We start from the raw sequence: 26664 nt of genomic DNA, 5'->3' as shown, positions 1-26664 counted from the left end.
GTCCACCTGGAGGCAGGAATCAGAGGAGTCCCCAAACCTTCAAGAGCTCAGGCACCCTCAGGGCCAGCCCTGCCTGCAGCCTTGGCTCCGTGCTCAGTTCCAAGCCTGGGGTCAGGGGAGACGGAGGATAAATTGTCCCACCTGGAAGTGTGGAGTTGAACCTCAACAAGTGTGGGATCTAGCTGAGGGGTCAGGGTTTTCTGGAGCCTAAAGGTCCCCTGGTAACACTGAGTAGGAAGTCCCTGTTGAATCTGCAGAACCTTGACTTGATGGCTGCAGGTTATGTGGTGATAGTAATAATAGTGACGTGACCAAGAACAGCCGACACTTGCTGAGTGCTTACACTGCAGAACCGTTCTAAGTGCTTTACACACATTCACGACGCACTCCCTCCAACAACCCAACACAGTCAGTAGTTGTAGCTTCATTTTGCAGTGAGGAAACAGAGACATATGGAGTTTGAATATTTATTCTAAGCTGCCTAGCTAGTAAGTGGCAGTTAGGATTTATGCCCAGGGTACTGGGCTCAGTGTTCGTGCTCTTAGCCATGCCACTTATTTTACTAGGTGGAAGATGGGTCTTTTAGGGAGCTTTAGGCCCCAGTGCCTCATTTGTTGAGGATTTACTACAGGCTAGGCCCTGAGGCCTGGTATTATTAGAGATGAGGAAACCGGCTCAAAGGGGTTCAGGCATTGCCAAGGGGAAGAGCTGGGTTGAGAACCCAGGTAGCTTCCAGCTTTCAGACCACACTCTGTCCACGGCACCTACTGACTCCATGCAGCCACACAGGCACTGCCTGTGCACTGGGAAATACATGCTCCAGTGTTAAGACAGTAAATGTAGGCTTGGGGCATCCCCCCTCTACCCTTTCCATCCCTTCTTCAAGCTCAGCTCCCGCCTCATCCCCTAGGGCAGGGCCTGAGCTGTGGGAGCCAGTGGGGAGATGAGGCAGCTCCTACCCAGGACACAGAGCCTCATGGGGCAGCCTGGGATTCACTGCCTTCCTCGTACTCAAGACCTGGCACCCACCTAGGTGAGCAGACACCTGGAGGGTCTTTCCAACTCCCTCACTTCCAAGACTCCTGCCAATTGGTTCTGGGGCTAAAGGCCAGAGGAGCAGACAGACCGAGGCCTCGAGGCCCTACAGGTCTCAATAAAGAACTCATGCCTTAGGAAATGAGGAGCCCCTGATGGCTCTGAAGGAGAGAAGTGACCTGGTCTGATTAAAAACATACTCTCTGGCACTCCTGACAAGAACTGCAGTATCTGGTGAGAAATGGGGAGGCATGGACTGGGGCAGTGGTAACAGGGGCTGCGGGGAGGGGACAGATCTAAGGACTATTTGGAGGTAAAATTGGTGGGATGTTGTGAGTGATTGTACAAGAGAAGAATCAGGAATTGATGACCTTCAGGTTTCTGGCCTAAACAACTTGGTGGGTGGTGGTACCACCAGTTAAGAATATAAAAGAAGCTGCCAGGTGCTGTGGCTCACACTTGTAATCCCAGCACTTTGGGAGGCTAAGGCAGGTAGATCACTTGAGATCAGGAGTTCAAGACCAGCCCGACCAACATGGTGAGACCCTGTCTCTACTAAAACTACAAAAATTAGCCAGGTGTGGTGACACGTGCCTGTAGTCCCAGTTACTTGGGAGGCTGAGGCAGGAGAATCGCTTGAACCTGAGAGGTGGAGGTTGCAGTGAACCAAGATCATGTCATTGCACTCCAGCCAGGGCAACAGAGCAAGATTCCGTCTCAAAAATATATATATATATAAATATATAGTTTATATTATATATAATGTATATTATAAATATTATATGTAACATAATGTATTATATATATTTTATTATATACAATATATAACTGGTTTATTTTATATGTATTATATATTTATATATAAATATATACAAATATATATAAATTATATATAATATATTACATGTAATATATTATATAAATGTATAAAATATATTATACATTTATATATAATATAATATATAACATATAATATATAAATATATTATATTTTTATATATAAATTTATATATTAAATATATATTAAACACTAATATATAATAAAATTATAATTTATATATTATATATAAATATATATCATATTTTTATATATTACATATAAAATAAGCCAATTTCAGGACAAAGATGAGTTTAATCTTGGCTCTGGGGTGCTCAGGGGCACAGTCCAACTGGGAGCCAGATATGTAAGTCTGCAGCTCAGGGGCTGGTTAGGGCTGGGCTAGAGATAGAGATGTTTGAATAAACACCATGAAACTGCAAAACAGAATAAACTTCCAAAGAGAGTACTTAGAAATCAAATTTTAGATTGAGCCAAGTAGGCTGAGCATGGAAGCCTGGGGAGCCAACATTCATGGGGACAGGAAGGGACAGTCAGAAAGGCCCAAGAGGCCAGGTCCCAGAAGCCAAGTGAAGAGTGTTATGGAGGGAGGATCAACACCACCAAAATAGCAGAGAGGGCCAGAAGAACCAGACACCCCCTGGGCCTGGTGCTCCCAGAGCCCGCTGTGACCTTGCTGAGCGCAGTTTCAGAGGAGCATGGAGGGCGAGGTCAGCTGGCAGGGGCAGGGGGTGAATGACTGAGTGCACAGAGACTGTAGCCAGGGGTGGACCTGGAGCCCCTGGAGGGTTCTTAGGACAAAGACTTCAGCATGTAACTAGGCTGAGGAGAAGGGCCAGTAAATAGGGTAAGGTTGGAGAAATGATGGAGGTCCCAGGCAGTACTGGGCAGGGGGGGATTGGAGAAATGGAGGTCCCTGACAGTATTGGGGGTTGGAGAAATGATGGGAATCCCATGCAGTATGGGGTGGGCGGTTGGCTTTGAACAGGAACACGCTATCCCCAAGACTGTAGCAAAGGCAGTCAGGATGAGTATGAATGAAGAATGATTTAACAATGGGGCTGAGTTAAGAGATCACTCCATTTTCTTGAAGTCATAGGCAAGATTTTCTAGGGGAGGGAGATGAGGAGACAGGAAGGTTGCCTAGTGACCTCAAGAGTGAGCCTCACGGGAGCATTATTGGCCCTCATGGGGGAAGGGAGGGGGTGGAGGCCATGCACCTGCCGGGGCACCCTCAGCCTCTGTGGCAGCACTGGGCTGCCCAGGGAGGAGCAGGGAAGTCAGGCTGGGTGGGGTTGGGGTTTTGCTGGCAGATGCGTAACAGTGGATGCCAGGAAATGAGAGGAGAAGGAGGAGGACTGAGTCGGGCTAGGTGAGGAATGAAGGAAAGGCCACGAGGAAGCAGGCTGGCCTCTCCATCAGCCTCCCTTTGAGCCACACGAGGGATGAGTGCTGGCCTCTAACTGTGGAGACCAATTCTAAGGCTCAGGTTCCCAGGGCCAACTCCAACCAGTTGTTTCTCCAGGTGGGACCAATCTATTACAGAACAGCATGGTTGTTGGGTTTGAGGGAAGACAGGATTTCTGAACACAGCACCAGGTTCTGTTCCTTCTTTTTTTTTTTTTTTTTTTTTTTTGAGACGGAGTCTTGCTCTGTCACCAGGCTGGAGTACAGTGGCACAATCTCAGCTCACTGCAACCTCCACCTCCCTGGTTCAAGCGAGTCTCCTGCCCCAGCCTCCCAAGTAGCTGGGACTACAGACACGCGCCACCGCACCCAGCTAATTTCTGTATTTTTTGTAGAGACGGGGTTTCGCCATGTTGGCCAGGATGGTCTCGATCTCTTGACCTTGTGATCTGCCCATCTTGACCTCCCAAAGTGCTGGGATTATAGGTGTGAGGCACCACACCCGGCCAAGTTCTGTTCCTTTTACATCATATGAGACAGGGTGAAGAATGTCATTTCTGATCTTTTCCGTCATTGGCTGCAGGGGTCTTCATCTCTGTTCCAGATACCAGTCAAGCAATGCACTCGCCCCTTGCTGGGGACCTCCGTCCTTTCATATTCACAGAGAGATGGAGTGTACTCTGCCATCGTCTGAAAATCGGGTTTTGTGTGTGAAGTTGAGACATATTGAGATGTTTGGTTACTGGCTGAATCCTTAGTAAAGTGAACAGTCACTCCTGATCTTTTATAAATGTTCATATACTGGACTTATAGTTCGGTTTATTTACAGTTAACAGCAGTTGTCCTGAAAACTACCAAAGCCAGGTTGGATCATCTGCAGGACTTACCCAAGCCTCAGAGAAATGTGGCACTCAAGTTTCCCCCAGGGCACGTGGTTTTACAGGGGAGACCTGGCAATGTTAGGCACCAATTTCTGGCCTGGTTATCCTTGGTAAGTTAATACACCCACCTGCCCACCTTTGGAAAGCGCTGCTTTTGTGTGCCTCTTGAAATAAGGGCATCCCCATCCTGAAAGAATAAAAGAGCCCACTGCAGCTTCCACGGCAGTACTTGGCCCTGGTAGGCACTGAGTAGCTGCCAAGTAAATGAACCAGTAGTAATGTTGTCAGTACCAACTCCCGTCCCAGCCTTGCATTTGGGGGCACATCTATGTTTTGCTAGCCCTACCACAAACTTCTTAAGTGGACTTGCTCAGGACCCCCCAATCCACTTGGTCCTCTCTCACCTGGGTCTCTTGTTTCCAATGCCAACCAGTCTCTGCTCCTCCTGGGAGCCCCATCTGCAGGTCACCCCAGTCCCATCCCCTTTACACTTCTGTCTCTGAACTTCGACAAACTACTGCAAACTGACCCCCCCCCCCCACGTTGTTCTCTTGCCTCCCACCCCTCTCCAAAAACCCAGCATGGGGGCCCACACAAAGGTTCTTAATCCATGTTTATTTGGACAACCCTGGGTACACCAGATCAGCTCGGTCCCTCTAGATGCCTTGCTGGGGTCTTGGCCGTGCCCTGCACCACACATCCAGACTGGAGCTGGCGCAGTGCCGGGCTCCTCTGGATGTCCCTGTTGAAGCTGCTGGCACTTTCTTCTACCGGGCAGCTTGTTTTCTGGTTTCCCCCACCCACCCCTCTCCTGATACCTATTGGTTTTCATTTGGGGATACTTCAGGGTTTTGCAGGGAGCACTATTTACTGTGTCTGTAGGATATTAGGATGAATCAAGCACTGTTCAGTTTCAGAGGAATCGCCCACAAACATGAAGCAAGTAAAATCTCACGATAACTCCCAAGGGCCGGTTCACCACGCTCCTTGCCCCAGCCTACCCACCTCTTTCCTCATCAGGTGAGGAGGACTTCCAGCAAGCCGTGGCCTTGGCCTGAGTGCACTATGGTTGGCTCTGCCACGGCCACCTGGACTTCCCAAGGCTCTGCCTGTCTGGACCTAGCAAGCGCAATGCTCTCTGTCCCCTCTGGGATACATTTACCAGGTCACTTGTGAAAAATTCCTAGTTCCCTAAATCTCTTAAAATCCAGCAAGTGAGAGAAGTAAAACAATTTAATGATGGCTTCTTGATTTACACACAACTCTAAGACAAGAGAAGGGCAAAATTTTCTCTCCATGCACTGGTACAACGAAGTTCAGCGACAAGAGGCGACCCAAGGACAGGGGCTGCGGTGTTCAGATCCACGGTCAGCCTCGAGTCTCGTGTTCCAACCAACCATCTGGCTCAGCAACTGTGGACACTGGGGAGAGGAGGGACTGCCCCGCCCCCTCAAGCGCGGGTGAGGGGACCGGCAGCAGAGTATGCAAGGGCACTCCATGTCCCAATGGAAGAAGTGCACAGGGGACAGGGAACACCAGCTTCCAGGTGCGTCCTGAAGACCACAGTGGGCTCAGGGGGCCCAGCTCTCCCATCAGAGCTGTCCTCAGGGCTGGAGCTGGGGCTGAGAGGGAGGTGGTGATAAGAACCACTGCAGAAAGGAGCACATGCTGAATGCTGGGCCATGCTTTCCTCCCAGACACCGAGTTCCTGAAGACCCAGCTTTATCTTCCAAGGGTAACAACATTCCCAAGACTCGGAGCTGGAAGGCGGCAAGAGTGGAGCCAGGAGAGACAGACTGCATCCACGCCTGAGGCTGCCTCAAATGTCTGCATTCCCTTCCGGCCTGCCTTTCCCCTCCCTTCCACCCCAAAGACCCAAGGAGACAACAGAGATCGGAGACCGCATCCCTCTTCCCTAATCAAAATAGTCAAGTACAATATTTCTAAAGTTAGGGAGGAGGAGGAAAAATGCCACGGGCTCTTAAAGGGAAAACTGGCACCGAGGGAAGGGAGAAGCAGCCCCCCGCTTTGTCCAGCCTGGAAGCTGGCAGCCATGGTGTTGAGGCCTTGACCCAACCATATGAGCCCATCTAGCTGAGCATCTTGTGCCGATCGAAGACTGTCTTCCGCTGCTCCTGCACCTGCAGCTTCCACCGCTGCTGGGCACCTTCCACGCGCTCCAGGACTGTGTTTGCTCGGGGTCCCCCGAGGGATGCAGCAGCTGCTGCCATAGAGCGAGCATCCTGTAGTGGGAAGAAAAAAAGAGAAGATCTGGCACGGCAAGCCAGAAGAGTCTCGGGTCCTGAAAGTCTGACATGGAAAGAATGACCCATGAGCAACCCCAAAGCCTGACCTTCCCCAGACTGGGAGGCTGGGCCTCCCCAAGTGCTGTGGGCTGAGGACCTTGCCTTGTCATCTGCAGAGCTGAACAGTGTGCCAGGTCTGCTGGAGGCCTTAGTGTCTGTAGCATCTGCAGGATGGGGTCCCTGGCCCTCCCTGGGGCCTGGGAAAGCAAGCACTCCAGGAAGAGTAGGCTCTGCTGGGGCCCCAGTTACTGCCACACAGATAGCTCAAGTGAGGTTCCCAGCCTGAACTCACCCCTCATCATGCTCCATTCCACTATTTCTAACTCTCAAGAAGGATGCTAAGCATAGGCTTCAAGACCTCACTTAGGCAGAGGATTTGATGACATTTGTTGTTTCAGGAATGCACCGAGGTGCCCCCAGGGCTAGTACTAGGCTAGAGAACTCCCTTGCCCTCCCTGCCATCGCCCAGGGAGTGGGAGGAAGGCCCAGGGGCTAGGGTCTGGCTACCCTGAGACGGCAGCAGTCTGCTCCAGATGGGAGAAGGTGCCTACTGAGGAGTCTGCACAGATCCAGATCCACGGGATCTTAGTTTCTCTGGGAAAGAGGGATGTGACATCACTCAGGGAGTCTGGCAGGGATGGAAATTCAGAGCCGCCCCAGCATTCCCTTTGCAGAGCCCACTCTGGCCCATTCCCTCCTTTGATAGCCGAGGACAGCTCCGCTTCCTCCCTATCTGCCTCTGCTGATCCCCTTCCCCTTTGCTTTCAGAACTGTTGCTGCCGTCAAAAGCATCCTCCCCTAATTACCACTTCTCTGCCTCTGAAGCTCCGGAGCCTCTGCATTTCCTGCAGGACCTGAACCTGATCTTTGGAGAGAATTAGAGCTGAGGGCCAGGCCTGCACCCCTGTGGGGATTTCCTCCCTAGCTTTCCCTGCCTCTCATCTCCTGCCACACATCTCTTAAGGGATTAGTGCACTTCTCTAAGCCCAGAGCCGCCCAGTAAATGCAACTTTGCTTCTAATGCCCCAAGCTGGCACGGCTTCTGTCACCATGCAGCTGCTAGGCTGGGGCGAAGGGGGGTGGTGAGGTGAGGGTAGGGTGGACAGAGAATGAGCTGGCAGTGAGGAGGCTGGGAGAGGATTCATCATCATCCCCTTGGAGCTCTGAGGACTTCATCTTGTGAGCGCTCATCTCTAAGCTGCATTAGAGATGGACACTGCCTTCTGGGAGCCTCCCGTCCAGGTCCTGAGGAAGGCTGCCTGTGCCAGGCTAGGTGAGGCTCAGGCAACACCTGAAAGGCAGGTGTGGCCATGTCAGGCAGGGGGCACACTGAGCTTGGAATTAGGACTCCTGGGTTCTGTTCCTGGGCTGGGGACCACCTGCCCCCTTCTAGCCTCAGACTCCCCTAGGCCCGTGTCCCAGGTGGAACTACAGGTCCACAGTGGGGGCTGGGAAGGAGCCATGGCCTCAGTCACTTCTGAGGCAGTGTGTCCCTGAACAAGTTACTTTATTTCTCCAAGCTTCAATTTAATATAATAAATGTAGTCATTGAGACTTTTTTCTGCTCTACAGTCTTTAGGAATTATAGTTATCGAATATTACCACACACACACACACACACACACACACACACACAGTGAAAAGGAAGTTTCAGAAAACAATACTTAGTGTAATGCATTCTGATATTCTTTGCTCTGTTCCATTTTATTTTTTAAAAAATCCTGGTCATGACTCACAAAATTCATTTCATGACCTAATGGCTTGTTTGAAATACACTGGTTTAAGATTAGTAGATTGTATGGCAAAGTTAAACAACACACATATAAAGCACTTACTACCCTGGCTGTCACAGAGCTAGGGCTCAAGAGACCTTTGGTTTCTTTCTTCCCTAGGAGTGATGGCTGATATCAGAGCCTAGCTCTGGAAGCCAGTAGGCAGTAAGGCTGGCAGCCTGCTGCCAGGAGAAAGCCTGTGAGAACTGCTGTGCTGCTGCCCCTCCTTCCAGTTCCATGCCTTCCCTGTTCACTGTGCTGACTGAGCTGGCCACAGTGCTAAGACCAAGCCTCCACCCAATCCTGCCTCTGTGTGGCCGTCTACATGAGGTGGACACTAAAGACCCATCTGGGAAGCTATGGGCCCACTGGGACTTGGTCATCCTGGCTCTGGGGGCTGGATTGCCTTCTCTTCTTCTTTCCATTCCACTCTCATCTCTTCTGGGACCGTCCTCCTTCATGACAGGGCTCCAGTGTGTGTGGGGTGGGGTGCTAGGCTTGGGAGGGTGGGGCAGTTTTAGCCCTGCCCTTCTTCCACTGCTCTGCATCTCAGGGGAGCGTCTTGAGAAGGGGAAGCCAGGGAGAGCCCAGAGCAGAGCATTAAGGGAACATGCTGAAATTCACCACATTACCACAGTATCATTTGTTTTCCCTTCATGTAAAGTCTTAACAAACAGCTCCTAAGTGGGGGAAAGCTGCCTCTGAGAGGCTGTGTTTCCATCGCTAATAGTCTGATTAAAAGGTATTAAAGACTCCACATGTTTCAGAGACAGCCCAGAGTGAGGCCTCATCCTTGCTTGCTCTGCAGCAAGTATGGTGGGTAGCAGTGGGAGAAATACCACCAACTCCTCCCCTCTCGCCCTGAGTCTGGGCCTCTGGTTAACTCGGGAACAGAAGGGCAGTTAGGAGGGGAGGCGGGTGGAGCCCCTCCCAATCAGGAGAAAGAGCTTGGACATGGATGGGTTCCCAGGAGGTCCCCAGGGGGACCAGACCAGTGTGACTGTGACAAGTGCCACTACGTGCCAGGCGCTCTGCTAGGCACTTTACACAGATTATTCCCAGGCTTACAACACTGGCAAATGGGTAAAACTATCCCATATCGTAGCTGCAGAAACTGAGGCTCTGAAAGGTGAATCATCTTGCTGCCCAAGGCTGCATGGCTGTTTAGTGGCGAAGTCAGAATTTGAACCTATGTATGTATATCTCTTATCCTAGGACCCAGGTGGATCCTTCTTTAGCTGGTTTCTCCTAAGAAGGAGCCAGCATGGACAACCAAAGAGACAGGTTGGTATCTTTCCCCACAGCTAGAGCAAGAACAAAGCACCTCTAAAGGAACCAATGCTCAGGACATCAAGCGAGGCCCTCCTCTCCAGCACTGGGAGGACCCAAGTAGCTGTGTGGATAAGCCTGAGCTGATCAAACTAGCCCTGAGCCCTTCAGGCCGTCCCAGATGAAACTCTCTTCAGCCTGCCCAGAAGCACTGGTTCTGAGCTGGCACTGGACTTGGCCCAAGTCTGACCTGACAAGAACACAGGGAGAGTGAGAACCCCACCTCAGGTGGCTCTCCCCTCTCTGGCTGCTCCTCCTCCCTCCTCCCCAATCCTAGACACAGGAACATGACCAGGCGGTCTCGTCACTTACCAGCCACTCAGCAAAGCATGGCCCTAGTGCAAAGCCCTTTAGCAAGAGGACTATACAGCCTGAGTTTTCCACGTTTGACCCAAATCCTTGCTGCTGTTGCTGCATCCCACTGCATCTCTGCAGCGAGGCTCTCCCTGACCCCTGCATGCTGCGGCCGGAGCCACCTTCCTACGACACACCAACTCATGCTGTTTCCCTGCTCAAAAACCCCAGCTGGGACCCAGCTGCTCACAAGTAAAACCCTGCTGAGCATGACATTCAAGGGCACTCCCAGGGTCACCTCCCCGCTTACCCCCAAGCCTCTAGCTACACTGGTCCATGCGTCCTCTCTCTACCTGTGGTGATCGCCTCACTCAGGCCCTTGTGCACTCTGCCCCTCAGGCTTCCCTCCAGCAATCATGATGCTACTTAAGTGTTAACACCTGATTGAAATAGCACATTCTTAAGGATGAGCAAATACTTGTAAAGCTTCCACGCACACGTTCACAACAGTTATGCTGAGGTAAAAATGATTATGTCTATTCCAGATTTAGAAAACTAAATCAGGAGGTTAGCACCACGGATAGTAAATGGCAGGGCCCGGCCCCTCCCAAGACTGTGATTAACCACAATGCTGTGCTGCCCCACTGGAGGCTCTAGAAGCATCTGTTGAATTGCACACCTTTCTATTCTGCCCTCAGGGGAGGAGGCTGTCTGGACTGCCCTCATCAGTGTGTCTGTTTCATGTTTCACTGTCAGCTCCCCAGGGCTGGGGTCCTCAGCACACAGCTGCCACCCATGTGCGGACAGGAGGGGAGACTACTCCCCAGGGGCCCGAGTCTTCTCCCCGGTGCCTGCATTTCCAGTTCCCATCATCATCATCGCCTTTCCTTGATTTCCCTGTATACTCTCTCCCAAACGGGGCCCAGAACTCTACCCACTGCCCCAGGAGGGTGAGCACTTTGAAGACCTCTTCAGAGCTTGGGCCCACACTGTGAGCAGCGACATCCCCAGCCTCAGAGAAACCATGTGTGTCTCTTCAAAGAGGGCCCAACCTGCACATCTAAAACAGCTCTGTTTGCTGTTTCTGCCCCAGCAAACATGCTTGCTTCCTCCTTTCAAAGGACGTCTGAGCCCAGGGATTACGCCTAATGCTGCTGGAATCCCAGGGGAGGCAGCGCCCAGCAATCAGGGCCCACTGAGGCTCTGCCAGCGCTTTCAAAGGGAACATGACAGGCTTTCATCTCCCTCCATGAACGGGGTTGAGGCTGAGGGGGAGGCCTCCCCTTCCTCTTCCAGTTCTTTGCCTCCAGGGCAGGAGAGCTCCTGGCCACAGGAATTGGGAAGAGGGAGCCAAGGGGTCCCTAACCTGAAAAAATGTCCTGACGTCCAGATCTCACCCCTAACTGGGTCCCAAACTCCTGGGGCGTAGGGCCTGAAAGTTCCTGGAGCCTAGGGAGACTTTTCCTTCTAAAGTCACCGAGTTGTACAGGCCTAGGCGAGCTTTCAAGGAACCCCAAGAGGCCATGTCCTGACTTTGTTCCTCTTGGGGTGAAACCCAGAGACATGGCTACAGCCTAGGTACTGCTGCCACTCCTCTGAGTGCCTGCCCCCCAGCCCCATGTTTCCCCACAATCCTTTCCTCTGTGCACTGAGAGGGGCAGTAGATTATCCCTCGTCGCCCAGGACTAGGGCCCCGGTCTCTGTAAAGACAAGTTCCTTGGGTTCTGTCTAGCCCCAATGCCTTGTTCATCCTCCTTGCAGTTCAGCGGTCACTCTCCCATCCACCCTGAGCTGGCACTGAAAATCCCCCTCTGCCAGGAAGCCTTCCTTCCCAGACTAACACAAAGGGAAGGGTAACTTTCCGACCCCTTGTCTAGTAAAGAGGGGCCTCCCAAGGCATCTGGCTTCTTCAGCTGACCATCCATCTTATGAAGCCAGATTTTACTGCCAGCCTTTATGTTTCCTGCTGGTTTACCTGCTTTTGGCCATCTTGGGGCTTAAATCCCCGAGGGCAGACATAAGGTCTGTGTAAATCTCAACACCGTGCCACCTGCAGGTTTTCTGAATACACTCAGAAAAGCAGGGTTGCTGAACCACAGACAACTGTGACCTCCAGACCACACAGAATCACAGGAGGTGAGGGGATGGAGAGGTGATGCCAAAGAATGGGACCGAGGGCACTTCCTTACCCAGCCAAGGGCACCCAATGGGATCTACCTGCCCCAGGCCAAAACCAGCCAGAGTTGGCTGCACCCTAGGTTAGGGTATCAAAGAGATTAAACACAACCTTTTATGACCTTTTAGAACCTTGGGTGAGAGGTGAGGGCATGTCATCCTGTCCATCCCAGGGCCGGAATCTCCCCTACAGCAGGGAGCATGGCTCGCCAGCTTCTATGTGCTGCAGCTTGTCACAGCCTACTGTCCTCTCAGGCAGTCCTGCTACAGGTTAGCCAATCTAACCCCTTCTTCCTCCCAAGGCTCATACGAACAGGCTTCAAATGAGGAGCACCCCAGGTCTCCTGGGGGTAAGAGAGACCTGGGTTCATACCCAGGGACGGTAAGCTGCCCTCCCCAAGCTGCCCTCCCTCCGGCTCCCTGGCTAGGATGGCAGGAGACACAACAAGGCCATGCCCCAGAGCCATGCATTCCACGGAAATCATTGGGCTGCATCTCTCAATTACTACCCCAGCCAGGACTGCAATTACCACATTACCCCTAATCGCTGAGTGTTTATTAGCGATGCTCCTCCCCTATCAGAGCTGCTATTACTCTACATTAATAACCAGGTAGGCACATGAGGTTTCCTCTTGAACACAGACCACCCAACTGCCAGTGCCACCACCTCCCAGGCCCCAGCTCCAATGGGGCGAGGTTCATCCCCTCTGCTCCACCTTCGGCCAAACTCATGTCAGCAGGAGGCTGGGGGCAAACTGGGAGCAGTCCAGGCATGTGCGCAGGGTGGGGCGACACAGCCCTCGAGAGCAGGCAGGCTCCCTCCCTGACCTGCCCTTCTCTTCACTCTTCATGCTGGCCCAGACCCACGTCACCCAGGCAGCTTCACACTTACACTTGAGGTCCTGGGTCCTCTTTTTGGTGAGGAACTGGCTCATGGTCTTGCAAGGGAGCCCAGCCCACCTGCCCCATAGTTAGACCATGCTGTCTACAGGAAGACTCCTAGCTTCCTCCTTATACTGTGTTAAATCTCTCCATCCCTAGGTGAGGCTGAGCTGTCTCCTACAAACTTCTGAAGGCAGCTATCATGTGTCTCCTTTAGTTGTCTTTTTTCCTTTAAGCTAAATAACTCTCAGTTTCTTCAACTAATTCTCCGAGGCCTAGCTGAGGCGCTTCCCCACTAGATATTCCTTATGCATATGCATGAGTTCACTCAGGGCATCCCTCCATCAGTCAATAAACAGGAGTATCTTCCAGCAGCAAGGCCCTGGGGACAGAGCTCAGAGTGGAAGCAGCAGCCAACCCCGTCCGCCTCGGCTCCACGCCTCTAAGCAGCCCGCTCTGCTGTCTCGTGCGCCCAGCTAGCTGGTACATGAGCGCGTAAGTGGGGAGCCCGAGGCACACAGGCTCACTCGGGCAAGATTCCCCTAGACCACCTGGGGAGTGCAGGGCTCATCACAACTCTGCTCAACATGTTGGCGCACCACATCTCACTCCCACCAAGAGTCCTTCACCTGAGCCCTCCTGTCCCCCTGGGTTTCCTCGCCATGGTGTCCACAACTTTTTAGTATGAGGATGAATGGGAAGACGATGAGAGCGCTTGCTAACTGCGCTGGGCCTGGTCCAAGCCCCGTCAGCTCCCCACCATTGCATGAGCTCCTAGAGGCCTTGCAGGCCGTCTGGGGTCAGTGGTTCCCCACTTTCCATATCAGATAAAGCCAAGCCCCCTTAGCTTGACATTTAGGGCCTTTAATAATGTGGACTTAATCTACTGGCCAGCTCTCTCTGCCACTGTGCAAACACCCCTACCCTATGCTTGCAATGCTCAAACTTCCTCACACGTCCCCCACCCAGCACCACTGTCTACCTCATTCCTCTTCCGCTCTGGAAATCCTACATTTCCCGCCAGACCCTGGAGCTCTGGTTTGCATTAAGCAAGTGTTCAACAGATGTTTGTGGAATCACTTGACAAACAAATTAACTTGCCGCCTTCCAGTCCACCAGCAGCTTGTCACCCATGTCTGAGCACGTGGAGAATATTATGTGTATCTATGTGTGACTGGCCCTGGTTGGCTGCACCTCCTCTGCCGGGAAGCACAGTGCAGCAGGATGACATGGCTCCCCCGGCTTGTGCATGGAGCCTGCCTGATGCCTGGTGTCCTGCTTCATGTGGAAGGGCAAAGGGCAGGTCCCTGCTGAGTCTGGGTGATGTGTAGGACATTGACCAGAAAAGCAACTTGAAGCATGTGGGGGAGGTGGGCCCTAGACCTAGGTGGCGCTCCTCTGGGTTTTGCCCTGGGGACACACATGCAGGGGCCCAGGGCCTGGGCACTCAAAGCCCTCTTACCTCATTCTCCTCCTCATTGTGCAGTTGCTCGGTGTACGCATCTGGCTTTCGGATCAGAGGGTCCACCAGCATCAGGAAGGCCATGTAGAGCAAGAGGGCACCCACCACGGACAGGTAGATGACAATGATGACCTGAGGAAAAGACCAGCGTGCCTGTCAATCAGCATCTGGGGCCAGGGCTAGAAATCCGTTTCTAGTCTTGGGCCATCTGTGCCTGGCTGGCAGTGACTCCTCGAGTGGTGCACTAAGAAACGGCTCAGAGGGAAAGCATGCCCCGAAAGGAAAGGGAGGGCCTACTCCACAGAGGAAGCGCTCTGTCCTAACTTGAGGGAATCTGCACAGCAGGCATCAGGGCAGCAGGCAGATGATAGAGGAAGAAGTCCGGAGCCTGATGCCCTGAGAGGCTCGCGGGGTGGAGGTGGGAACACAGGGCCTCCCTGGCTGTAGAAGAGTCCATGATGAAGGGTGAAGCAATCAGAAACTAACAGCAAGGAAGAACAGGCTGTGGAGAGGCTGGAAAGCTGAGACCAGGAAGAATAAGCCTGGGCTGGGGGCTCACTGCTCCTATGGAGAGCAGGACGGATGGGGCATGCTGGCCCACTCACAGCACGCCCCTGCGCAGAGTGGCTCAGGCTGGTAAGAAGGCGTGCACTGGGGGTGGAGGTCACGCCTGCCCTCCCACCAGCCCCTCTGCAGGGAGGGGAAAGCCAGGGCTAGAACAACAACTCCATGAATCTCTTACATACACAGTGCTTCACAAGCTGGAGTCATTTTGTTTTTACAGAAAAGATAGATTTAATGAGGCAAATTCAATGTTTCTCAATGTGGGTGCTCTGGGATTTTGGGTGGGACATCCCTGTAACGGTGTTGGTAACACACCTCGGTTATTGGGACCACAAAAGCACCTTCATCCGCTTCTAAATGCCCTCTGTGGGGCTGCAATCATCTGACTGAGAACTGCTGGGCTAGGTCACCCGGGATCCCAAGGCTACCAGACAGTGGAGGTGTGACTCGAACCCAGACTTGCTGACTCCCTCTCAAATGCCTTTCCTAATTCCACAGTGCCTGGCCATTGCTGGCTTCTGATCTCAGCCCTGCCCTGCCTAGACTGTGAACAAGAATGAAAAAAAGAACCTCAGGACTTTCAAGCTGGGTGCCCAGCTCAGCCAATAGCCAAGTTCCACTGGACCAATGTCCCACCTGATTGGGGCACTGTGTTCACGCCTGATTAAACAGGTCAAATAATCAGACCTCACCTGTACCCCAGGAAGGCGGAAGGAGAACAGAGGCTGGGTCTTCAATAGGCTGAAGCTGAGGGGCACCTCCTAGGCAGGAGGACTGGGGGAAATGGGAGGGATTAGGAAGTTGTATCTGATGAGGTCCCCATGCCAGGAAGTTCCCTCCCGGCCAAACAGGGAGCAGCGGCGACATCTGGCTCTGAATTTCAGGTCTCAGGCGTCTGGTCCCTGGAGGGTGAGGCCCACTGGAGCAAGTTCAGAGAAGGAGAAAGACAGTTGCAGGAGGGGCTGCCTCAGGTGGGAGGATGAAAGGAGTTGAGTCTGCACAGGGCCCTGGCTGGGAGCGGTGGAGGACAGACAGCTGCTTTGTCCCTGAGTGATGAGAACACAGAGGAGCTACAGCACAGGGCTCCCTGGAACAAGCAGGAAGGACAGCAGTGAAGACCAACACCCCCAAAATGTGCCTCAAAAGGAGAAACCTGATGGAGGACCCAGCAGTGCCTTTAAATATGAGAATTATTTTCCAATGCTATCTATACTCTTCAAAGGATAAGCAGAAAAAAGCTACAAACTGGAACAGAAAGGGCTACATTAGGCAGGGCATGGTGGCTCACACCTACAATCCCAGCACTTCGGGAAGCCAAGACTGGAGCATTGCTCGAGGCCAGGAGTTTGAGACCAGCCTGGGCAAGATAGTGAGACCCTGTCTCTACAAAAAATTTTAAAAATTAGCTGGGTGTGGGGATGTGCACCTGTGGTCCTAGCTAATCAGGAGGCTGAGGTGGGAGGGTTGCATGGGCCTGGGAGGTCAGAGCTGCAGTGAGCTGTGATCATGCCACTGGACTACAGCATAAGCAACAGAGTCAGACCCAGTCTCTAAAAAACAAAAAAAAAGAGAGAGAAATGACTGTGTAATCAGTGAGCACTGTGTGTGCCAGGCGCCTGGCCCGGGATTGTTAGAACCTGGACTAGGAAGCTGCACTGGGAGGCTGGGGGTCATGGGGGTCTCTGCTAGGGCAGCTTCACAGCCTCCAGAAGACACAGGAAGTTCTGCCTGGTACAGAGGAACGAACAGAGACCTCATGACGTCTGTGGTGGTGACTGTGTCTATCATCTCTTTCCTGAATTCACCCAAATAATCAATGAGAACAAGGTTCAGGAAAACACAAAAGGACCAATCTGATGTTCTCCCAGCACCCAATACCCAGCCCTAGTTCACAGCTCTGACACTTTTTACAGGAGCTTAGTCACTTTGGAAGCTTAATTAGACTAAGCTCCAGGAGGGCAGGCCAACCTCCCCATTGGCAGCATCTGCCCAGAATATAGCAGGCACCAAAAAGAGATTTACTGGATGAACAGAAGAAGGGAGAGGAAGGAAAAAAACTGGAAAGAATGCAGGGAAAAGGGAGTCTCCAGCAACTCTCCCAGGGCTCTCCCCTCTCACTGTAATGGGAACCACTGGAAAGAGAGCAGAGAAGGGAGCTGGCTCCAGGAAGCTGTGGGATGTGGGTCCCGGTGTCTGTACTAGGCCAGCCTAGAAGCCAGTCTCATAGCCATTGGAATGTTCCAGAATAAAGTGAAAAACTGTGGGTGTAGACCAGCCCGCGATTGGGGAATGGAGTGTGGGAATCCCACTGGCTTCCTGACACCCTGGCATTACCTTGATGGTGGTGGTGCTGCGCTCCTCGTACCTGCACTCGCACAGCAGGCAGTAGGCCTCCACGTCATGGCCAGGCACCGGCATGGGCTCCACCACGTGCAGGCAGTTGCTGCAACAGAGACAGACAGGGCTGTCGAGGCAGGGCCACCAGGTCTTAAAGCCTCAAGACCAGGGAAGCAGGCAGCCAGGGGAGCTGAGAGGTAGGGACTGGGAAAAAGTGAAGGGTGCTCCCAGAGAGGACTGAGGGCTTATAAAGGATCAGACTGGCAGAATCCCTTCCCAACCCAAAGCCTCATAGCCCATGCCCCTTGCACATCAAAACCAGCTCTCCAAACTGCCTACAGTGTTGGCACCAAAACCATCAACGTTCCCAGAGTTCTACCCCCAGCCACGTTCCTCATCTCATGCTATGTTTTCCCTGCATGTGCTCATCTGTCCCAAAGGTTTAACTCAGAAGCTGACGGATCTTAGATCAGAATCTCCAGCCAGGGCCACTCTCCTCTATAAGCTACAGGAGTCACTATTTGCATGTCCCATAGAGACTATGAACTCTACACCCGCCCCTGCACACCCTTTGCCCCCCACTCCCTACTCCTGCAAACTGGCTCCCCATTCGCAATGGCAGAGAACACCTCTACCATCCACTTCACTGTCTGGGTCAAACCCTGGAAATCATCTTTGACACTGCCTTCCTCTCATCTATGAATCCACCAAAGGCCAGTGATTTTACTTCCCTAAAAATTCCTAGAATTCATCTCCTTTATTATTTCCCACTGCTGTGTCTTAGCTCAGGCCCTTATCCTATCTTCCTTGGACAACTGCGCCAGCCTCCGCACTGCCCTCCTGCCTCTAGTTTGGCCTTTCTAACATGTACTACCTTCCCACAGCAGCCGAGTAGTCTTCCAGAATGCAACTCTGGTCATGTCATTCCCCAGCTTAGGCCGGGTCAGTGCCTCCACAGAGCCCCTAGGGCCAGTGCTAACTCAATTGCTCTGCCGGGGGTCCCAACCCATGTCACTACAGTTCCATCTCCTGCTACGCCTCCCTCACCCATTTTCCCATCCTCCAGTCACATGGATCTGCCAGGCTGCTCTCTGAATGAGCCACACTCACACTCTCACCAGGAGGGCATGGCTTTGCCACCTCGTCTCATCTTTTAACTCTCAGCTCAGCTGCCTGTGCCCAACAGCCAGCTCCTCCCAACCCCCCGCCAATGCACTGCACTGGAATCCAATCTTTATTTGTGCTGTCTCCCCAGGAGGTGAACGTTCCTCGAACACAGGGTTATGTCTTATACATCTCCATATTCCCAGTGCCTAGCTGGGTGCTCGCCAGAGCAGGCTCAGTAACTATGTGATTCCTAAAAGAAGAGTAGACCCACTTAGCCCACTTTCATCTAACAGCACTCTTGCATAAGGTGGGATAAAGATCTTAGGTTCCACATCTAAAAACAGGGAAAGAGGCTTAGGAGGCAAAGTGGCATCTCCACAGTGGTGGTGAGGCCAGAAACCAAATCCAGATCCTCAGCCACATGTCTTTACTTCTGACTCAGCCTCAGTGGGGCCTGGGCTGGTACCTGGCTTGCCTCAAGCCTCTCATTCCCAGCCTTCCTCAGATCAGCATGGTTCCAACGTGTTGGGTTCATGGACCACACTGAGAAAGCAAAAAACTCTACAGAACGCACTTCATCACTACCAATGGAAAAACCAAACTCCTCGGGGGTGTGCAGAGGTGAAGCAGGTGTCATGCTGCAGTGCACCTGGGCTCTGTCCTGGCTCTGCCACCAAGTGTTCATATCCTGGGCCTGTCCTCTTCTCTGTGAGATAAAGCAGTTGTACCAGTTAATCTTTAAAAAGCCCTTCCAGCTCTAACCGGTGTCCTGCAAGAGTCAAGCACAGCTCCCTTCTGAGCTATAGGGCTGGGTTTCTGGCAGAAGCATCAAGGGTGTGTGAGATAAAGATCGTGTGTTGGAATAAGAATGGGATGTGCTCTAAAAGACTCTGTTCTCCTAAAAATCCATATGTAACATACAAGAGTTTATCTAAACCTTTCATGATCCAGTTCCATCTCTGTGTCCAACATGTTACTTACTCCCTGCTGTGAGTAGGTCTCCCCTGTTGTAACTGAAAGTACTGCTTTCAGGCCTTGCACGCTGTTTCCTCTGGGAGGGAGGGGTTGAGGGGCAAGGCCAGGGTCACCCAGGGTGCTTGGTTGTCATTCCTGTCCAGAGGGAATGCCATCTTCCCTTCTCCAGGAAGTCTCTACAAGCCTCCAGATTCCTCCCTTACCTGAGCTACACTGGGTCTTGGGTCTAGGTCATACCAGTACTGCAGTGGGATTTATGGATTTCTCACAAGGCCAAGCTGTCAGGGGCAGTTTGGAAGGGCGACCTGAGTTCTTCACTGTGGGATCCTGCTACCCAGGGAAACAGCAATAAGGAGCTGAAATACTTCTGCTGTCTCCAACTCTCCTGTGATAGTGGGCAATTTATTTAACTTCTCCAGGCCTCGGTTTTCTCATTTACAAATGGAGACTGAACTTGGTCAGTGTCTTCCAACCTGTACTCTTTTGGGACCCATGGGAACCACTGTACGGTGGGGTGGTAGTCAGGGAGGGGCCGAGGGACACTTCCCTCTCAGCCAGAGCAATTCCGACTTTATGTTTTATAGATTTTGTTTCTAAAATTGATTTTGTTTGCAGAGAAGTTCTATTTTAGCAAGTCTGAAAGGCAAGGAACTAGCCAACTTATTAAGTGCCTTCCTGCTCTGGGAGTGTCTCTAATAACACATCTCCTTGCCAGACCCACCAATGGGGCAAAATTGGGGTTACTGCCTTTTTTGTGCATACAGTTATAAACTCTCAACGCTAGATGGCAGGATACCAGTAAACATAGGAACACACATGGCTTGGCCATTAAACCTGAGGACCGCATCTCAGATGATTCTGGCTTTACTCTGCACAACCAAGGGGAAGGGTGCAAGTGTTCTTTAGCAGTGGACCAACGTGACAGCAAAGTGAAAACGTGGCAGAGACTAGAAGACCCACTCAAACTGGCCTCCTGTAGCCCTAGCGCTGAGGTACTCAGAATAATGTCAAGGCCCCACCCTACCCTTAAGAGGCTCCAGGCAAGCACATGATGACTCCCAGTCAAGGTCAGTGTCACTGGGTCCTAGACTCCTGGAGTCTCTCCTCCAACCTCACCCACCACCCTTAATGGAGCTGCCCTGAGGTTCCTGATGTAAGGTTATTCATCAGGCAGCCCCTTAATTCTGACTTCTAAGGGGAAGAAGGAGATAAACTATAGCCTGAGAGGTCTAGACAGGACTCCGTCCTCTGCAGGCATCCAACCTTGGGTTTTCAGGCCATCTACAGCTCCAGGACAGAGAGAGTGTTCCTAAATTTGCAAGTGTCTGCCTGCACAAGGAGTGTGGGATATAGCCTTGTTATCTGGTGAAGGGCTAAGACAGCCCATCAAAGTTTTTACTGATGCTATCTGAACTATAACCACAAGATACAAGGGGGTTACCTGGACTTGTCCTAAGTAGAAGGCTAGTGCTTCAGGAAGAGCCCGTTTTCTCAGTCTGTGGTGTAAGTTTGACCATGACTATCTATGTGGCCACCAGTAAGGCATGATATCAGCTAACATTAATATCACCTAACATTTATATAAGCACTTACTATGTGCCAGGTATTGTTCTAAGTGCTATAGTTACCTGTGTGCACACACACGCACAACACACACACAAACACATACTTAACACTCAAAATACTGCCACTATTTACAGTAAGGAAATCAAAGTGCAGTGGAGACTAAGTAATTTGTCACACAATTAACAATCGGCTAGGCTAAATTTGAAGTCAGGAAGATTGAACACCAGAGTCTGTCTAACTAGACTGCCTCTCAGAAAACCACAGACAGTCTCAGAGTTGGAAATCCAACTAGCTTCAAAATTCTCGAGTGTTGCTCCAGATCAACTACATCCTAAGCACCAAAAGAAAGAAAGGTTACTGCTTCCCCCGACCCTCACTCCATATTTGAACAATCAAAATCGGGGGGTGGTGGTGGTACTGGGAATCTGTATTTTCTCAAAGCTCATCTGCTTTGAGAAAGCAGGAGAGGCAGCACTGACCCGGACCCCTCATCTGATATTGATCTCTTCTATAGTGACCTCGTCCCATCTGTGCTCGGGGCCCTCCAAGTACGGAGATTCCTGACTCCTAAAACTGCCTAGATTAGAAATGCTCCCTCAACTCATGCTTAAGTCAGTTTCCCTGAAGCTTTGGCTCCAACTCTACACCAAGAAACCCCACTGAACATAACTGATCCCCACCAGTACCTGCTCCCACAGGTCCCACTTCCTATAACATGCCAGCTCTTAATCAATCATCGTGTGCCCCCAACTCCTCTCCTCTTTAGGCTCTCCTTGCTTCCTTAAGCCATTCCTTCCAGGACAATGTGTTGAAACTTCCCTTCACCGCACTAGTCTCCTTTCTCTGAATGAATTCTGGGTTATTCTTCTCTTTTTAAAAGTGAGGTACCCAGAAATGAATTCAAGACTCTAAATTATTTCTTTGGGCCTCTGTCTCTGCTATTATAAAATGGGAGCAAAATCCATCCCACCTACCTTACAAGGATGCTATGAGACTGGCACAGAATATCACATGTAACAGCTTTGCAAAAGCATTAGGTATCCTACAGTATGTGGTCAGAATACCTACGTCTCCCAACTTCTCTACTACCATTCTGTATGCATCACTAAAGACCAATATTCAAAGCAAAACAACAAAAATCCGCTCCTCTAGCCAGGGACCACCCAGCTGGAATTCAAGACACCTGGGTCCTGTTTCCATAGACAGTTGACAACTATGAAATTGGTTCTGTGACATGAATAATTACTCCTTTGAAAGGCTCTCCATAGGAATGGGAGAGCATGCTTATTCTCCAGGGTCCAAGAACTCTAGTAAACACCCATAACTTCAGCCAGGTATAGCAGCCAGGGGCCTGTGTGTAATGCCTTACCAGTCCTTCTGGGACACATTCTGGTTATAAATGTGTCCACTGATGTTTCTATAAGGTGGACAAATGCATTTGCACCGGATGTCTTCAGAACTCTGGAAGAGAAAGCACATGTCAAGTACACAGAGACTCTGCCTGGGTTCAGGTTCTAGCAAGGTTGTCAACTTTCTGTTCCCTATCCTGTTAGGTGAACCATATCTATGCTCTTGCACTTTCTCCATCCCCAAGTTCAAGTCCAGCAAGGACTGCCACTGCAGGAGGCAAGCTACAGCACAGGGTCCTAAAGACAGAAAATGTCCAGGTGGCAAATGAGACTCACAGAAAGTTGTCTAGGCCTGCGAGTCCCAAAGTAGGTACTTAGAGGAATCGGGGGAGAGGGAAGGGGGGAAATGCGTGTGTGTGTGTGTGTATGTGTGTGTGTAGTAAAGTGGCAGTCCTCTACCCCGGACCCCACACTTGTGTGTGCACCTCTGTCCAGTGGACTTAGCAGCCAGCCTCTTCCCCACATTCCATCTCCAACTTCTTTGGTAGGATTGGGGAAACATAAAGGGCAAGGGTAAACAAGAAAAAGTGGGTCATTTCTGTGGGCATACTCAAGCAACCCCTTTGAAAGTTCTTCCCTTCTGGAATGAGTAAGAGACACCACCATAAATGTCTTTATTAATTAGGAATTCTGAGGAGAGAATGGTAGCAAACCCCTGGCCTTAACCTTACTTCAAAGCCTGGATGATCTTTAGTTCCATAGATCTATCCAAACAGCTCCATAGGAATGTAGCCTTAAAGAATGGAAGTTATCTCAGGAGTCCTAGAACTTAGGTGGGTCACCCTTAATAATGGAAACCTCAAACTGTATAGGACTTTACACTGACAGGGCATTTTTACATTGTTATGTAATTTGATTCTCCCTAAGCAGAGTAATAGATACAACTGCTGCTACAGGTGGCAGTACTAGCATCCCTAAAAAAAAATTCGAAATGCTCCCAATCTCAAACTTGTTAAGCACGGACATGACCACAAAGATGATGTTAACACTGCAGAAAAGCACCTATAGACATGGTAAAAATGTGTCATGGGCTTCTTGAAATACTACAGCAGAGTGTATTCATAACAGAACAAGAAATTGTGTCAGTCTATAAAATCAAAAAGACTTCTAAGACAAAAGCTTGTTAATGAATCAGGTGACTGGCAAAAACATTTTTAAAAACCATCTGGCAGAATGCCTTCTCATCTCTAGAGAACCCACTTTCTGGTACCTTTACGGCTTCAGACACTACTTCTCACCTAAAAAAAATACTGTGCACAGTAACCTTTAATCAAAACACAGCGTCACAGCAGGAGACAGAAAGCCTGATGCTGCTGTGTCTAGCAGCTGATACTCTGGTGATGCTACTGTGCTACCCTGAACACATCATTTATTTTCACTGTATTAATAGTACATCATATTTTTTACTGTTAAAAATTTATTTGTAAGAAAATATTTATCGGTAGCATATAAATTCATTGTCAGGAACGGTGGTGATGCCAACCAACCAGACTATTCACATGGGTGCCTGAGATAGTGACACCTTTGCTTTCTGATGGTTCAGTGTAGATAAACTTTGTTTTATGCAGAAAATTATTGAAAATATTGTATAAAATTATCCTCAGGCTATGTGTATACAGCATATATGAAACATAAACGAACTTCAGGTTTAGACTTGGGTCCCCTCCCCAAGATACCTCAAATACTCCCAAATCCAAAAATATCTGAAACGAAAAATACTTCTGGTCCAAAGCAAAGGAAGGTACGGAGAACTTAGATAACTTCTCCAAACTTCCTTGCTGGAAGTCCACCACTGATCTGTCTGATCCAGAGTGAGTCAGTGCCCTGTGCCCCACCCTCTTCCCCCGCACTATCCTTAGAGAGGCCAGCAGCTTTGAACCTGAAGACCACTAAAAAACAGTATGGCCCATAGGTGAGTGACAGGCAGGCTTAAGGAGCAACTAGCTACCTCTGAGTCAGCCCTGCAGACAGGGTGGCCGTGCACGGTGGTCGGCGGTCGTGACCAGGTGCTGCAGGCTCACCTCCCTCACCTTGTTGGCTTCAGCTGGGGGCACCAGCAAACACCCGACCACAGCCACCAAAGATAAGAGCTTCATGTTTATCAAGCTTGCTGGGCCAGCAAAGCCGGACACCTGGAAAAAGAGATACGGAGTCGGAGAAGGGGAAGGTGGCCACGCTGCAGCCAGCACGCTAGGCCCTTAACCATCCTGCCAAGAAGTGGGAATGGGGTTGGGGGCTGGGCTCCAGGATTCCAAGGCCTGCTAAACTCGGTCGCCAAACCCTGCTTTCCATCCCGCACAACTCTCCGGCTCTCCGCCGGCCACCTGGTGGGCCCGGAAGAGGGGGCCTCGAGAGGACACCGCTGCCAGGGGCCTCCAGTTCCTTCTCAAGGCCCGGCTCTGACCCGCGCATCACGTCCCACTGCCCTCCGCCATCTCCGCCTCTGCCCGCCCCGCAGCTCCTCCCCGCTCGGGCCCGACGGGAACTTTTGGGTGCGAGTCTGGGACCCCTGCTCCGACGGCGAAGGCCGGTGCCCACCACGCCCAGAGGTTTTAGGCCAGACTGGGACCCCCAGTACCCCCGCGACCCCCGTCCCCTCCCCCAATGCCGCGTCCACGAACCTGCAAGCCCGCTGCAGCCGCAAAAGACCCAGCGGGCCCCGCCCTCTCCTAGCTTCTATTGGTTGCCAGAGGAGCTCGTTAGCACAACCGCGCTGTCGCCATGGCAGCAAGACCCGCCTTCACCTGGGCGTGGAGACTCTTGCGCAAGGGAGAGGCGGGCATTTCTCAAACCCGACCAAATCAGAAAAGGGAACGTCAGCCTTCCAAACTCCTGGGGAAGGGTCTTGCCTTTGTGTGGCCTGAGAATTCCCACTGCAGTGCTTCTCCCTTCCTTGTATCATAAAACTCAGCTTGTTTCATCTTACTGTTTTAGAGAGAAAGCGCTTTATGCACTGTAAGCTAGTAACAGCAACAAAAACGATATGAGATTGAAGGGCTTTGTCCTCATTCAAAATCTGGAAATGTTATTTAGGGATCCACGTCTTTGCTGCAGAGGACTTTCTGCGCGGCAACGTCTCTACCCCTACACACACACCTGAGAAGGAGAAATCGAGGGTTGGAGAGGGGTTGGTGTGGGCTGGGCCTGTGAAGAGTGTGCACAACAGCGTCCTTAGCCTGGTCCGCCTACCCCATGCTGGTGCTGGGCCTGGCAAAATGGGGCAAAGTGTGCATGGCCAGGATGCAGGGGTGGGGGTCCCCAGCTGCTACAGGGCAGGTGTGAACTTCTTGCCAGCTGTGAAGGAAAGAGGACTCATCTGAATTCAGGGCACCAGACCTGGAGTGAGGACACCGGGGCTTTGGCCCTGGCCCTGCTCCTGCCCCTAAGCCGCTGTGTTAGCCTGGAAAACATACCTCCCTTTTCTGGGCCTCAGCTTCCCTTACTTCACTTATCTGTAAAATGATTTGGTTGGATTATAAGATCCCCTTCAGCTTTGATATGTTGGGATTCCTTAGGGGTTGGTGGGAGGGGTATCAATATGGCCCAAACTTGAGGTTGGTGGCTGGATTAGCATATGGGCTGGGTCCAGGTGGAATCAAGCCCCTCGAAGGCCCTGTGAACTGAGGTGGGCACTTATCTGGAGGCCATTGAGTTTGTGTTCCTCTCTCCAACGCTTATGCCTTATTCCTCTTTATATCCTTGCCACCTGGCAGAGTGACCTGCGCTTGGTGGGTGCTCAGGAAGTGTTTGCTAAACTGAATTATATAGAATTAAATTAAACCTAGTTGGCAGGGAGCAGGGACAGGAGGCCTGTGGTGTGATGCAAAGGTCAGGGGCTTTGGAGCTAGAGTGACCAGGGCAGGAATCCTGGTTCTTCCCTTCCTAGTTGTGTGAATTTGGGTGGTTTCCTTTAGGACACCGCCTTTGGGTCTTTGGAAGTCTTTGGAATCCTTTCGGAAGTCTTGGTTTCCATGCCCATAAAATGGGATAAATATTACCAAATTTTCAAGGTGGTTGTGGGGATATAATAAGTTTACATGTGCAAAGCACCTAGAACAGCACAAAGAGGAAGGCTCTATAAATGGCAATGTTAGCTCATTGTGGAGGTCAGAATGGCTGCTTTGGTGAGCAAGCTCAGGCAGAGACAGGATGCCTACCTCGTGGGGGCAGAAGAGATAGTTCAAGTACTGGAAAAAGACACTTCTTCCCCCCGTATACGTTCTATGTGGAGGTGGGGACTTTCATGGGGACAAAAGCATGGGACTGAGTCTATCACCTCCAATGGATGACCCTCTGACAGACAACACTAAATATGCCCAATGCTG

The 26664-nt window shown here is 51.2% G+C and overlaps 1 protein-coding gene across 1 annotated transcript; it reads right to left on the bottom strand.

The window, feature by feature from the left end:
* Positions 1-5376: 5376 nt before the first annotated feature.
* On the bottom strand, positions 5377-25007 carry TMEM9 (transmembrane protein 9). Its single transcript, XM_025382377.1, is given in 7 exon segments — positions 5377-6404; positions 14382-14513; positions 17280-17388; positions 22300-22391; positions 24288-24335; positions 24337-24471; positions 24961-25007. Coding segments are annotated over 6 exon segments (633 nt in total). The 5' UTR covers positions 24436-24471; positions 24961-25007; the 3' UTR covers positions 5377-6251.
* Positions 25008-26664: the final 1657 nt, after the last annotated feature.

This window comes from Theropithecus gelada, chromosome 1, assembly GCF_003255815.1.
Source record: "Theropithecus gelada isolate Dixy chromosome 1, Tgel_1.0, whole genome shotgun sequence".
Taxonomy (NCBI): domain Eukaryota; kingdom Metazoa; phylum Chordata; class Mammalia; order Primates; family Cercopithecidae; genus Theropithecus; species Theropithecus gelada.
This window is presented reverse-complemented; position numbering and strand designations above follow the sequence as displayed.